A 15,212-nucleotide genomic window follows, 5' to 3' on the forward strand; every position below is an offset into this window, starting at 1 on the left:
TTGGTGCACTTGCCAATCCATCAACAAAAAAAAAATATATTTAATATGCATAAGGACATTGTTGAAGAATCAAAAATTGTAAATAATTTATTATGACAAGACTATATTGAACAAATTGTATGCTTAATAGTGGATGATGTAGTATATTGCATATGCATAAAAAATGCTCCTTAACACATTCATTCTTATCAACAAATCTAATAACAAGAATCATTTGTTCACTTTAGATTCATCATGAGCTTCATTAACAATTAAACAAAATTTTGCACTACTAATGTCATCTTAAATTTCATTTCCCACCTTAGCAAATAGATGTAAAATTTCTTTTTGAATAGTTGGAAAAGTGTATCTTGCATTTTGAGCATCATTTTTCAATACAACTTCATTAAGTTAAAAGCTTTATCATTTCAAGAAAATTACCTCAATTTTTAGATCCCAAACTTTCATCATGTCCTCTAAAAGAACAAGTTTGAAATGCCAACCATTCAACAATGTTCACAAAAGTTTTAAGTTGCAACAAATTACTCAAAATTTGCCGTCAATTTTTCCTGGATCAAACTTTATCCATATGACAAAATTGATTCTTAAAAATCTTATGAGAAACATTATGAGGTGAATAAGGATCTTTTCTCGCATGAGAAAAAGAAATGATCAATCTTTTTTCCACTATTTTCTTTCTCCAATTTCTAAATCTCATTCAAAGTGAATGAACTTGATTTTTTTAGAGAATTAATAGCATGAAAAGAAAAAAAAACTGTTTTTTGGTAAGTACTCTAACCAAGGAAAAGTTTTAAACCAATGAGCTTTGAAATCAAAGACGATGATCTTCTTGACTAGAAAGAGGATACACATCCATATTAAAAATTTGTTATGATCCAAAATTTGTTTATGCTCCCATGAATTTCATCTTGGTGGTTAATAGATAATTCTATATTTGTGGACGTTTTCCAGGATCACAAATCAAAGATCAATAGTACTTCTTTCTTGTTCAATCTTCAAATCATTGAAATGCGGTGATTGGAAAAAAATTTGTATGGTTGATATTTTTGAATGTCCAACTTTACTAATACTTTCAACATTAGTATCTAAATTTGAAGTTAGTGCACAAGACAAAGGTTATGTGTTTCTTCATTTTCTCTTAAAAAATAAGGGGATATTTTTCTTCTTATGCATCTTTCAACCTAAAAAAGCATATATAAACATAAAATTGTATATATAATTAATTTATATTTAATAAAGAAAAATGGTGTATGATGAGAGCCTGAAAATCATTGTTGAGAAGCTAAACTTGAAAAGAAAATTGTTATATCATCCAACTTCTAATCTAAATAATATAATGTAGTTGCAATTTTTAACAAATCTACATTTTTTTGTTGTATCATCCAACTTTCAATCTAAATAGTATAATGTAATTGCAATTATCAACAAATTTACATATTTTTTTCTCTAAAAGAGAATAAATAATAATAGTATTCAATTAGCTAAATGAGTTTGTTGTTTTCTCTTATTGCCATTTGAATTTGTTTTCCACAAAAACAACCTAAGTGCTAGAAAAGGATGTCTTATTAATGAAGTAAACTTCATGAAAAATTAATTTAAATGATTAATAATAATAATATAATACATAATCACACTCAAATATTGGAGAAGAAAATTCATACCCACATACAAAATATGACATTTTAATGGTTTCTCAATAAAGAATCACATTCAAATAATCTAAGTCAAAGTCATGATCTAAATGCTACTTATTTAAATAAAATAAAAAACTAAATGCTCTTTAAATTTATATGTGTTGCATCAAAGACATATTTCTACAATAATATATAGATTGACTTTAATAAAATCAAAAGATACATAAGACATGAGGAAAAATCAAGAGCAAATTATACTCGTATCTCCTGTACATTGGACTTATTACACTCGCACCCACATTTTTCATGATCCTTGCACTCGCACCCCCTAAGCTTTACAATCCGTTACACCACACTCCCTCCACAATAATGGTGTTAGTTCTGTTAATCCAAATTACATGTCACATGCTTGTTTAATAAAAATTTTGGACACAAATGTCATTGTCTTTTTCCCTTTAGATTCCACAAACTTTAGACTAATATCATTGCCAAAAACCAACGTAGATCACAATCCCATGTTCAAATCAAAATTCATATCCATGTAACAATCATAAAACAATCCAACTAAAATAGCAAAGATTCAAAATTTACTAATAATAAACTAAAAAAAATCCAAACATCACAAATTTTATCAGAGAACATAAGCAAAAGAAGAAGAAAAAAGACCAAAATCTTAAACAAAACCCTTGCATTACCCCCAAAGGCCAAAACCGTGAAGTGAAACAACTCACTGTTGCTACATGACGTCGATTCAACCAACATTATGGAAAAGATTCAATTTTAATTTGAAAATCTCTTATTAAACCAACTTACTGTTGTAATTTTTTGTGATTTCAACCAACTCATTGTTGTAATTTTTTTGTGATTTCATTCCCAGTTCACAATCTAAGATCATGTAAAGTTCTAATAATTAAACGTGGTACATGTTGGATAATACGTACTAATAACAGAAACAATGAAAATATAGTATTGTGCCTTATGGAACTACAATCATTAGTAAGAAATCCAAGTATCTCTAAATAAAACATACATGGCTTTCAAAGTACCTATCAAAAGGGGAAGGAAAGCCTAATACATCAACTCACTCCCCAGCTGGCCAACACACATCTATTCCTAAGAACAACAAAATGAAGATCAATAGATCCAACTGAAGACGTCATATTCTTTTCTCATCGAAAACTAACTATTGTATAGATACAGAAACAAAGTCCTCACTGCTTTTGTTGTGTCCTACATTGATATCCATAATCCCAACGTAGAACCTCACCAGGAATCAACACATCTTTATCATCTTCTCTCGTGAACACATCATTGTGATCATCACAGCCAAACACATACACACAAACAATGCAAGGGTAAGCTTATAAGAAATAAAGATAATATACAATAACATTCTACACATATCCGCAAGAATGAATAATAAATTTGCACAATAATATAGATAAACAATATGAAAAATGGGTACATTATCCCAAATCGACATAATATGAATATCTCAATGTAGACATACACAACTCCATAGAGATCTTCGACGACCTTGAGTGACCAGCCATACATATCCCTTAACATGGTACACCAAAAGCATATGACTCTACAAATCTAGGAAAGTGGCACATGCCATAAAAAAAAACCATTCGGGGATAACATGTACTAATCTCGAATCGACTGCAGCTTTGTCAAGATATACGTATGTGCATCTGTATATCCTCAAGGATACCTAAGGTACCTCCACTAGCCATCCTAACACTTATCAAGCATTCCTCAATGACTCATGCAATTTAACATCCCATCCAAAGTAGAATTCAACGATGTCCTTGCTTAGATTCACCCTTTTGCGGATTAGACATATTAATATGTTTGTCACCTCGAAAGGTTGGGCCTTTCCACTAGGTACTAAGCTTAATCACCACCTTACTCTTGAAGTCATAAATTATAAAATCCTTAAGGATTTTCTAATAACTATCTTACTCATACTTTCAATGTTACTAAACCCTTTAAAATTTTAAATTCTTACTTCTAGTAAATAAATCTTAATATTTCACAAACTAGGGAATTTTCTAAAAGATTTATAAAGGCTACTGTCCTCAAATTTATCGTAAATTTTTATTAGGATTTTTAATTATAAAATTTCTACATTGCTACTTTCACTGTAAGTTGTTAGCTTAACCTTTCAATTCTATTTAATTAAAAGCTAGCCTAACAACCTTTAAAAAGGGAAACCCTATAATACATGGTTTTTCTTTCTGAAACTTTCTTAAATCCATATGTACTTATGAAGATTCTAGTTTTGATTTCTACTCACTGCATGAAAATTGCAATTATCTTCCAAGTCTTGTTAAGACTTAAACACTCATGGATGGATCTTTAACTTTTATCCCAATATACTAAATTCTAATTTTATTTAACAATGAAAAAAAAGTGGTATGCGAGCGTCTTATATTTCTTATTCCTGGAGTTTTATTCACATTCACTACTAGACAAAGCACTTTCTACGTTGATTAAAAGACACATTCGGTGTCGATTATTAACCGTTGTTGTAACCAACGTTGTAGAGAGTCTTCATTTTCTACGACGGTTTCATAAAAAACCGTCTTAGAAAAATATACACTTCTAAGACGGTTCTTACCTGAAAATCGTCTTAAAATAATGCTTTTCTAAGGTGGTTCTTAGTTAAAAATTGTCTTAGAATGGTAAACTATCTAAGACAGGTGTCTGAAAAACCATCTTAGAATGTGTTTTCTTAAAAAAAAAAATATATTGAGGTTGTGAAAACCATCTTAGAATGTAGACATTTTAAGACGGTTTTTCAGAGAATCGTCTTGGAATATTTTTTTTTTAAAAAAAATTTAACTACAATTGAACCACATGCATACACAAATAATAGAATGCATAAGAGGATTTCATAAAGCAAAAAATTGTCTGTGCATCTAACAAACTTAAGGAAAATCAATCATGCATTATTACTTGAATTAAAAGTGATCAACATTAATTTTAAAAATACATGTAAGGCTTTGTTGTTTTTGGAATGTAATATGCATTATTTTTTCTTCATTTCTGAAAAGATGAAAACTCCAATCAAAATTTTAACTGCTGCCACTAAATTGATTACCAATTTAAACAAGGGTCTTGTTAATAAGTGCCCTAATGGAACTAGTTAGGTAGCATTGAATACCCTATTAAATGTTTCTAGTTACCTAAAAAGTTTTAATAACATTTTGTATTTCTAATATAATAAATGCTTCCTTTCCTAATAATTTTTTTTACTTTTTATTTTTATAAAAGACACTAGTTAGCATTTGTCTTTAAACAATTATAATTATAAATAAGTAACACTAAAAATAATGAACAAAGTAAGTTTGGTAGTCTTTACTGATCATAATCTATAAGCAACAACAACACTTGGTAAGCACCAAACTCACCTTAGAACGAGAAAATAATAAAGCAATGCTATAGGTGTGTGCCATTGCCTCATAATTTGCAGGGCCATTTTCCACAAATGTGGCCTGAACCCAAATTGAAGAAAGCAAAAGACTCACTTGGTGACTGCTCAACCTAAGAGAACTTTGATCCTGAAAATTTCAGACACATTTGATTTAGAACTAGATCAAGGAAAGATCCAAGGTCTCTATCATTGGAAATAGGGAAAAAGAAATATTCATACTAACTGAACTCAACAAGAATAATTAAAATTAAATTACAATGAGGTCATATAAATTTTGCAGGCATTTCCTTAAATGTTTAATGAGGTCAGATATTGCACCAATTATTGCAATTGAAGCCAGTTGCTTCACATTTTGTGCAAGCTACATGGTGGTGTTGATAATATCAATATGAAGGATAGACTTCTTAACAACATTCTTATGATCCAAGTGGTTGACCAAAATGGACAACACAAGATGAGAGTTATCTCCTAGTGTTAAAAAAATACTATCAGATATATAGAAAATTAGAGAAAACCGCACACAAAAGAAGAACTATAATATTGAATGTTACAAGGCTACCTGATTATGCTAGAAGGGACTGCAAATACATCAAAACGCAAGAAGCAACATAAAATGGCCTAAGCACTTCTCATGTAGTCAAAGGCATTGAAATTGATTGGAAAATAACATGTGTCAACATTCTTCAACTCAACCATTTCAACTTAGGTCATTTTATAATTTTTATTTCTTGGATAAATCTAAGTTTACACCATAAAAAATTTAGTACGTTATTTCATTAATTGGAAGCCCTCTAAAGCAAATGGAATATATATATTCAGGAAAATAAAATAATATTCATTTGCTTCTGACATGCCACTGTAAGATTAAACACTTAAGAGATTCATATTCCTGGTCTTACTATGAACTATGATGCGATGTTCGGATAAAAGGTTTAGGTAGTAGCCAACCTTAACAAATTAAAAGAAGTTAGCAATTGATAAAACTCACAGGTGCATCAACTTGCTCTACCTACCCACCTTATTTTCGGCCTTGTTAGGAACAAAGGGTCTAAATAAATAGCCTTACATAACGACTCTAATTAACTCACGCTTTTTATCAAAACCTCTCTCAGAGTTTGCTCACTCTTACTTTTCTTCTAGTGTGTATCTCAATCTCCAACAAATTTAACTAGTCAAACTAGTTGATACCTTACTCTTCACATATGCAAGATGGCATTAAACAAATAATATATACTTGGGATTTAATTGAATATGAACTGAAAACAAATTCTAAGGATAGATATGCTCATAAAATTGAAAATCAAGAATCATGGCTTAAAAATACCCCTGTAACTTTTTTAATAAATTCCATGACCATGACCATGACCAAAATAAATAAAAAAATATCAAATCTACAATGACTTATAGCAATTAGTGTAAAATGGCCCAAAACAATGGAGTGGTGAGCATAAAACAAATCTTAATTTAAGGAGTGAATCAAGAAAATAAGATATCCAAGTCCTAAGGGCTCAAAAAGTTTGGCAGAAGCTCAAAATTTAACTAGGCAGCCAACAAAGCAATCATCATCAAATAGCAAACATGAGCCTCCAAAGAAAATACAAAATACCAAGGAAAATCCCCTCACGCAAAGGGAATCAAATACCTGTCTCCTTTTTATGTCCCCTTCACAGTCCCTCCAACAAAAAATAACAACTTAGTAGAAAAAACTAACAACCTAGAGAATGTTATTATTCAAAAGAGATAAATTATTTAGTAATGTGATAGATTTTAAATGGAGAGACAGAGAAGGGAACAAAGAGTATAGGTGGTTTCACTACTATCAAAGATGCTGACTCAACAAAACATGGTATCCGAAGAAGACTTCTTTGACAGAATTCAATGATAAGGTTTCAATCCCATCAAAGAAGGCACCATTCTTATAGTTAATTCGAGCATGACTTGGGGAAACCTTAAAATGACAAATTGTTGATTATGTTAATGATGTGAAGCACATCAAGTGAAGGACTGTGTTTCATTCAGGTAATGATAAATTTGTGCTACCTGTGGTGAAGAAATTGTAAATGAACTACTTGAAGTATCTTGCATTGGTGCATTCTTGCAATTACTAAAACATATAAGAAAATAGGATGAAAGTGAAAATTAGATTATCTTTATGATAATTAGGAATTAAAGTGCACACTTCACAACACTAATTGATGTGAACATATAAATTATCAGATCATTTGCCTTCATAAATAATCAAATGGCTATTAACGACCAGATCATAAGTCTAATAGATGTGAACATATAAATTGTTGTACGTAATAATAATAAATTATTCAAGACTACAATTCTTCATGCAAAATGTGTGGCCTGGAGGTGGAAACTAGCAACAATTTGTTCATACTAAGTTCGGTAATTAACAGATTGTGGGAAAGACTTATGGCATAGGTGGGAATCGATTTACAAATTCCAAATCATATAAGCTGTTTGGGATGATTAGAGAGAATCTGTTGGGTGCTAGAAGGAAAAAAGGTAAAAGATTGATTTTGGCATGCTACTTGTTGGACAGTGTGGATCAATAGAAATAATAGTGTTTAATTAGAAGCATATAGATTATTTTGATTTTTTTATCAGATTAAGTTAGTGTCATGGAATTGGTGGATGTATAGATGGGAGAGTTTTGGGGGAGTTGCTTTCTCATATTGGTGTATTAACCCTTGAGATTGTGTTTTGAACAAATAGCATCATGCAACATACACAAATGCGGTTTTCTTTTGTTTTGAATCTTGTTATAGGATTGCTTTAGGTGATTGAAAGTAACAGGGGTACACTTTTGCCTATCGCAAAACTTTATTGGTTCTGCTTATTATACCTCTTGTACATGTTACTTATCTGAATACAAATATATTATGACTTAAAAAAACTTAGTTGTAAGTGTGGAGGTTAAAAATTCCTTCCTTTTTTTTTTTTTTTACTTTCTTCACTTGTGTCCTAAGCATTTACTACCTTGAATTAAAATATTTCACGGGTAATTCCTTCTAACTCAAATCAACAAAAAGGCAACAACAACAACCAAGCCTTTTGATATGTATAATAATCAATAGATTTATGGTACGTACTAAGTTTATTAGTTATTGTAATAATTATCTTTATAATCATCTTAAGAATAATTTTGTATTAATTGGCCACTACATTACAAAAAATAAATGTGATAAAATCTAACAATTAAATTTGGATTTATGTTATAGTTCTAAAATTTCAAATTCACGAGCCACAACAATTACACCAATTAAAGAAACTAAAAGCAGTAGCATATTAGGCTTTAATGGGTAAAATATTTATTTGTCCATCAAATAGATTATTTTTTCCTTGAAGAAATAGATTTCTAATTTATATTTACCAAAAAGCAGTGTTTTTAGTCCTAACGAAGGACTAAAACTAGATCACTTTTAGTAAATGTAATATCAATTTGTAGAGATTAAAACTAAACATTGAAATATGTTGTGGAATTGAAAATATACTTTAATCTTATTGGACTGCTATTTTGGTTATTACGTGAATCCGGCTGGCCTTTGAGGCCATCCATGTTGCACCAATCTTCCTTATAATAACTACATAGTTTCTTTTCCTAATAATTAAATTCCTTAATGTTGTTAAAAATATTAGCTATGATTTTAATTCAATTAAATTCAAAGGGAATTCAGGATTGAAATAAAGAAGTAGAAATTCTTTATTTATTTAAAAAAGTCTATCAACTCTCTCTCTCTCTCAATATTTTTTAGTAAAAAATGATTATTCTCCACAAAAGACAATCAGGTTCAAACTTCAAACCAAAATAGTTGTTAAAATAATATAACAAATTCATATAATAAAACACACAATACTTATAAAAAATAACATTTTTCACTAAATTGTTAAATTTTTTTGTGATGATATTGGTACAAATATTCACCACATGAATCAATGACTAATATAAATTCTAAAACAAACAAAAAAGTGCATTACTTAGATCAAGACTGGCAAAGTTCTTACCGTTCAGAAGAGTAGTTTTCTCTCCAATGTCTTTGTACTACCGGAGACACATTGGTTGAAGCCGTAAAGATTAGGCAAAACAAGAACCAAAGGGATTGCAACAGAGTGGCTGCCACAAATATAGTCAGCTTCCAACAAAGCAATTGTGGCAACCTACAAAAAATTTGAAAAATGCATGCCCAAATAAAACAGTAATGCATTACTAGAAAATAAAATTTAGATCAACAGGTTATGTCATTTCTAAACTCTCAGATTGTGTCAGTGTTGGACCTCGGTATCTATGATAACAAGCATTAGTAAATGCAGGCAAAAGTATATAGCTTCGGATCTCCAAGTAAACATATATCTAGGCTCAAAACTTATAATATTTAATAATAAAGATTAACATGGAATAGGAGGACACAGACTTTTCTAACAGAAAGATATTATATAAAAGGAAGCAGACCTTAGCCATGGAAGTTAAGATATCAACCAAGAAAAAATCTGGGAATGATATCGCCTGTTTTAATGAAAATAGAAAAATGTTAGATCATATTCAAGCATCAATTCATAAGGAACAGATTAAAGCAAGTCCAAGTAACATGAGCAATACTCATTTCCCACCACTTCAAATCATCCCTATATATATATATATATATATTCCCTTCTTTTTAACTCAACTTTTTTCTTTTCTTAAAAGAAACTCAAAAAAACCTGAGCGCAAATTTGATACACTCCTAAGTCACTGGCGCAATTTCCTAAGCCTTACCCAATTGATGCAGTCACTGGCTCTTAAAGCCTAAACCAATTTATAAAGCCCAAAGGATCATCTGGTTGACTGGTCCAACAATTGTTACATGGACCCAAGGTTTGGAAGGTTTACACTAGGAGGTGAAAAAGGAAGCAAATTGGCTACGGGAACTTTCATTTACGAACCTCTTGCCAGTTTTTACCTTGTGTCTACCATGCATGTTTGGATTAATTTATTTTAAGGACATGGTCACTTTTTTATTTGCAGCTTTATGAAAGTGGGTAAAAAACTCTTTTCCCTAACAATCAAAGGCAAAAATCTGATTTGTATGTTCACACACTGAACCCAAAAGCAGCTCAGCTATGACGAAAGGGTTTTATGAAACACATTTGTTTGTGGAGCATTCATTATGGACTCAAATCAGGTTGTTACCCTGGCTTTAATCATTCATTGATGGAGCCCTGTTCAGGTTGGTACCTTGCATAATATTATTATTCAAAGTTCCAGTGTCATGTGCTATGGTAAAAGTTTTATTTGAATTATAAATAGAATTATTGTTAATGAATTCTTAAGTTGTTTTTATAGAATAAACAATATAAATCCACTAAGATTATGTACTTCAAATTTTACTCAAATATTGCTTATAACAACCTACTGAGGATCATTTTAGCTTATGATCTTATAGCATAAATCCATAGTACAATTAAGAACCAAAGAAGTTATCTCTCAAGATATACAAATAATGAAAACTAAGACATACCACACTGTCATCAACCTTGAACCAACTGCTTTGGAAATTCTTCACATAGCACACATAATGACCCAAAAAAGAAGCACTCATGATATCCAGGTGAACAACTACCCCATGTAGCCTGTATATAGGCAAATCACTAGTCCCACTCATGAAAGATGCCAAGTCCAGTATTTCAGGAAACCGTATAGGTTTATTGAGCTTCCCAAATTTTCCAGACTGGAATAACACAACAAATATTAAAATCTTCATACAACATGGGTGATAAAATCTTATCCTTAAATGTAACAAATACCTGAAATCTCTTTAATGCAATAGTAAGAACATTAGGTGCCTCTAAAACTGTCATTTTCTTCTTGGCCTTCTCGTAAGATTTACACTTGCTCAACACAGAAATGTAAGGAAACTAGTAGTCCAAACTATGTGTCAAAGATGGCCACACTGAAAAAAATGGTAAGATAATATTGAAAGTTTTCGTGAGGCTTCTCCAAGATCAAGCAACCTGACACAATGGTACTTGTGAACCACATATTACATGATGGAACAAGGTTATTACAAGGCAAATATTTGGAAATGGAACAAGAAAACTTATGCAGTATTTTATGTCCTATGACAAGTTTGAAGAATTGTAATTCATATAATGTTGTTATTCATTTAAGTGACATTTGGTCAAGGGAAAACAAACATGTTCTCACAAGATTGTTTTCGATGAATGATTCACTGATCCAGAAACTCATGTCCTTATAAAAAGGAGGATACTGCAAAGGCAAACACAAAAATTAGAATGTTCTAACAAGACTATAAATTCCTTAAGATTCAAGACTCAAAATGAATAGCAAGACAGTCAGACATGTAGAGAACATAACCGACAAAATGCTTGATTGCTTAGTAAAATGCCTTCTTAACTAATTGTATACAAATTAGATCAAGAAAGGCCTTTAACATAGTGAAGCATAAAAGCCAGGGACATATGCAGGTCTAAGGCTAACTGTATCTTGCAATTTTGATTAGACCATTATAACTCACTAAATGTTTTCATTGCACAAAATAGAGTTTTACATAACAATTTACATAGGCCATCTTAACTTTCAATTACATGGATCCTTCTTATCCAGCTTTCACATTTAAATTGCAGCCATATATTGTAAGGGATAAGAGATATTCCTAGACGTGAACATACTAAGAAAACTGATAAAAAATGTGTACACCCAAGGGTAGGTGCACATTATGGAATTTCTAGTAAAATAGTGTGAACTTTGACAATAAAAAGTAGAAAATAGTGAAAATACTAATTTACCAATAATCAAGGTCTATAAGATTATAACAAATAAGTTCATGCCTATTATTTAAAATCCAACACTAGAATTACATGCCCAATATCTTACAGTGCTTCCGTTTATAACTTTTTGCATTGAAATAACTAGAATTACATTCGGTTGGGAACAAGTAGTTTTAATTTTTTTTTCACTTAAAAAAATTATACTGTAACTATAATCTTTTAAAGTATAAGATAACCTTGTTCATCACGTTCCATTGACCAACTTGTGGCAAGTATTCTTTCTTCCTTCCAGCCTCATGATATTTCAACTATGAAAAGAGAAGAGCCAAAATGTACTATCAGGACTAGGAGAATGTTAAAAACCTATCATTGATTGACCAATTTAACTAAAGACAATTACCAATTGGAGCAAGAAGAACCCGAGCCTCAACTTATGCAAGCTTGTTGTCAATGTTGCACAACTGCAGGAGCAACCAATAACCTTCCTAGCTTTTCCTTCCGAATCAATCTTGCACAACTGCACAGGGAGAAAGTCCGCCAAAATTAAAGCACAGAAACAATGGCATAAATTAATCCATTGGAAGGCATAAATATAGAATAGTCATAATCAATATTAAATATTATCCAACAAAAAGTAAATGAAATTCCCCAAAGGAATGAAATCAACAAGGCTTACTATCAATGACACTTACACTAGCCCATTCTCCAAGGGTCTTTGCACCCGGAACTATCAGTAGGCTAACATTGTGCTTTGCACAAAGGGCCTTAGCCAGTATAACTTAGTCAGGTTGGTCACAATCTTCTGCTAGAACGCAGTTGCACATCATGCTTCTCAATCCCTTTTGCACCTTCATGAAGGCCACGTGCAAGACCTTCATAAGCCAGCGATTTTCTAAGCATGAGTTGTAAGGCAATCATGATATCCACAATTTCAAAACCTCTAATTAGACAAAGAATCTCCAGCTTTAAATGCCTTATTATAACCACAATTAATAACTATATAAATAAGTTACAAGGAAAAGGTAATATAAAATTAGCATCACGAGTCCACATCCTTCAAACCGAAAATGATTGACAAGGATAAAATTAATATTTATTAAAGCCAAATCCAATATGCTCGCAGATGAAAAAGAATATAAAGATGCAAATCTCCAAAGAAATGAGATTGAAAAACAATCATATACCTTCTTTGTTGTTGCTCTCCAAGACAAATCCAATCCAAGCATTTTTGTGTAAACGGTCAATCCTATTTGCAATTGCAAAAAGGCTCCATCTTCACCAAGTAAATCTCGATAGTAGCCATTATTAAGCAGTGGAAGACAAGAAAGAGCATCAACATTATCTCTCCCTAGTCTTTTACCTTTACTGGGCTGCAAACATCCAGTACATCCATTGCATCATATTGAAATCAGAAGCCACTCATTATAAGTTCTGAATAAAAAACACAACTATTATAGAAAATACAAGCACACACAACTTACCAGGCCAATTCCTCGATAAAGAGATTTTTGATGTAGAAAAGACCAGGATCCTTCCCCAAAATAAGGTTCATAAATGCATAGTGGTTGTCCTGTCCGCTCAAGCTCTCCTTCATCTCTTTCATGTAAATCATTCTTTGAATTTGAAACAGGTGTTGCAAGCGTACGCAGTTCTCAATTTTGATGTTCGCAAAATCTCCATTAACAAGAATGGAACAACAATACTCCTTTTCGGTTCTGAGACACTCTTTGTTATGTACCTCTATAGACGCTCATTGTCGAGGAGACACAGGCCATTGTCGAACTAGACTATTGCGGCACGACAGAGGGCGGCGACATTGAAGCGGTCGCGGGGGCGTTAGGGGCTGAGGGAGAGAAAGGCAAGGAGGGGGTTGGCAAAGATGGTGCATTTGAAGAAAGCTTGGTTTTGGAAGGAGTAGGAGGGTGCGAGTGAGAGAGAGACAGTGTGAATGAAATTAAAAGGATAGGAAAACCCTTTCGATGAAGACAGGTTTTCAAAATCGACTTTAAAATCTAGTATTTAAAGTCAGTTGTTTAAGAAGCCAACGTCGTAGAGTGTTTTCAAAGACGCTGTTAAGAAAACCATCTTTAAAAAATTGCAATTATTTACAAAATTACCACCACTTACATACAACATCGGTTTTTATATAACCGTTGTAAAACTTGCATCTTAAAAGAGTCTTTTTGTAGTAGTGATTTTTATCAATCATATTGTAAGAAACTAAGAGTTCATACTATGCCTCCAACCTTTTAAGTATAGTGGACCAATAAACTAACAAGAAGGTAAGACATAATTATATTTATATGTTCAGCAGCTCACGGTTTAAACATCACACAGGCGTAAAAAAAGATCAAACAAAATTGCTACAAGTGTGTATACCCTTCCACTAACTCAAGTAGTTATGTACCATGATAAAAACCACACTTTTTGGATACAATACAACAACTATTATGGACCTAGCTATCAACAACCAATCTTTACAAAAGTTACATAACTCTTCATATGTTTATCACACCACATAGGCAACTATAAAACTCCAAAAACAAGAAACAAGGTCTTTATAAAAAATGAATAATCCCTCACAGAACTTTTAACCATCACAAGCATCTCCAAAACAGGTAAAAAAAAAAAATCAATCTACAGAGAATCACAGAGTTTACCCTAACTACTCATGCTAGCTTATCAAAAGAGAAAAGGTATAAGCTACCTTACTTGTTGTTGCCTTGTGTTGATAAAACCCTAGGAAGAAGAGATATGAATCAAGATGGTGAGGCTTTGTTCCCTTAGCTCATAGTTTTGCTTGCTAGTAAAGAGAACAACAAGAAGATATTTTTCTCACTCTCTACCTCACAGTTTCAGATGCATGTTACAAGATAATAAAGCCAGTGATGAGTTTTGAGTCAGATGGGTAAAATGGATTCTATTTCTTAATGGGTTTAAAGGTAAAATAGATTTAAATGTTAGTTAATAGAAGGTGTAAAGAGTAGTCATTGAAGTAAAGTAAAATTTGGAAAGTTTTGTTCTGATCAAGACTCACAATTTTGTTGCTTGTCATTGTCGTATGGTACAAGAAAGAGCCCATCCAATAGTCTTTAGTCTTATAGGTGAATAAAGGCTATGATTTCTACTATAACCATAGGCATGTATTTGAACTAAACATTGGGAAAAATGGATTTTATGCATATGGTGGAGTATGACCAATTTTGGCTTTTGAATTTCCTATTGAAATTGGTTAGTGGGTTTAGGTGAACAAAGAGATTGTCTCATGTGTTAAGGTAGATTAGAGAAAAAAAAATATTTTAATTTAATTTAAAGAGTCACCATAAATTCTCACATAAAATCATACAAATTGTTTTAATTAA

General features: G+C 31.6%; 1 protein-coding gene and 1 long non-coding RNA gene across 2 annotated transcripts; both read right to left on the reverse strand.

Moving 5' to 3' along the window:
- Positions 1–2,578: 2,578 nt before the first annotated feature.
- LOC114393843 lies at positions 2,579–8,221 on the reverse strand. Its single transcript, XR_003662614.1, has 3 exons — positions 5,395–8,221; positions 5,054–5,203; positions 2,579–2,925 (listed from the first exon to the last, which is right to left on the reverse strand). It is a non-coding gene; the product is annotated as an uncharacterized LOC114393843 (long non-coding RNA).
- Positions 8,222–9,014: 793 nt separating this feature from the next.
- On the reverse strand, positions 9,015–13,823 carry LOC114393850 (ubiquitin carboxyl-terminal hydrolase 18-like). Its single transcript, XM_028355315.1, has 10 exons — positions 13,332–13,823; positions 13,035–13,220; positions 12,543–12,722; positions 12,251–12,367; positions 12,087–12,158; positions 11,267–11,329; positions 10,867–11,012; positions 10,581–10,790; positions 9,536–9,589; positions 9,015–9,243 (listed from the first exon to the last, which is right to left on the reverse strand). The coding sequence occupies exons 7-10, from the start codon at positions 10,918–10,920 to the stop codon at positions 9,094–9,096; spliced, it is 468 nt and encodes a 155-aa protein (XP_028211116.1). The 5' UTR covers positions 10,921–11,012; positions 11,267–11,329; positions 12,087–12,158; positions 12,251–12,367; positions 12,543–12,722; positions 13,035–13,220; positions 13,332–13,823; the 3' UTR covers positions 9,015–9,093.
- Positions 13,824–15,212: the final 1,389 nt, after the last annotated feature.

The sequence above is a fragment of the Glycine soja genome, chromosome 2 (assembly GCF_004193775.1).
Source record: "Glycine soja cultivar W05 chromosome 2, ASM419377v2, whole genome shotgun sequence".
Taxonomy (NCBI): Eukaryota; Viridiplantae; Streptophyta; class Magnoliopsida; order Fabales; family Fabaceae; genus Glycine; species Glycine soja.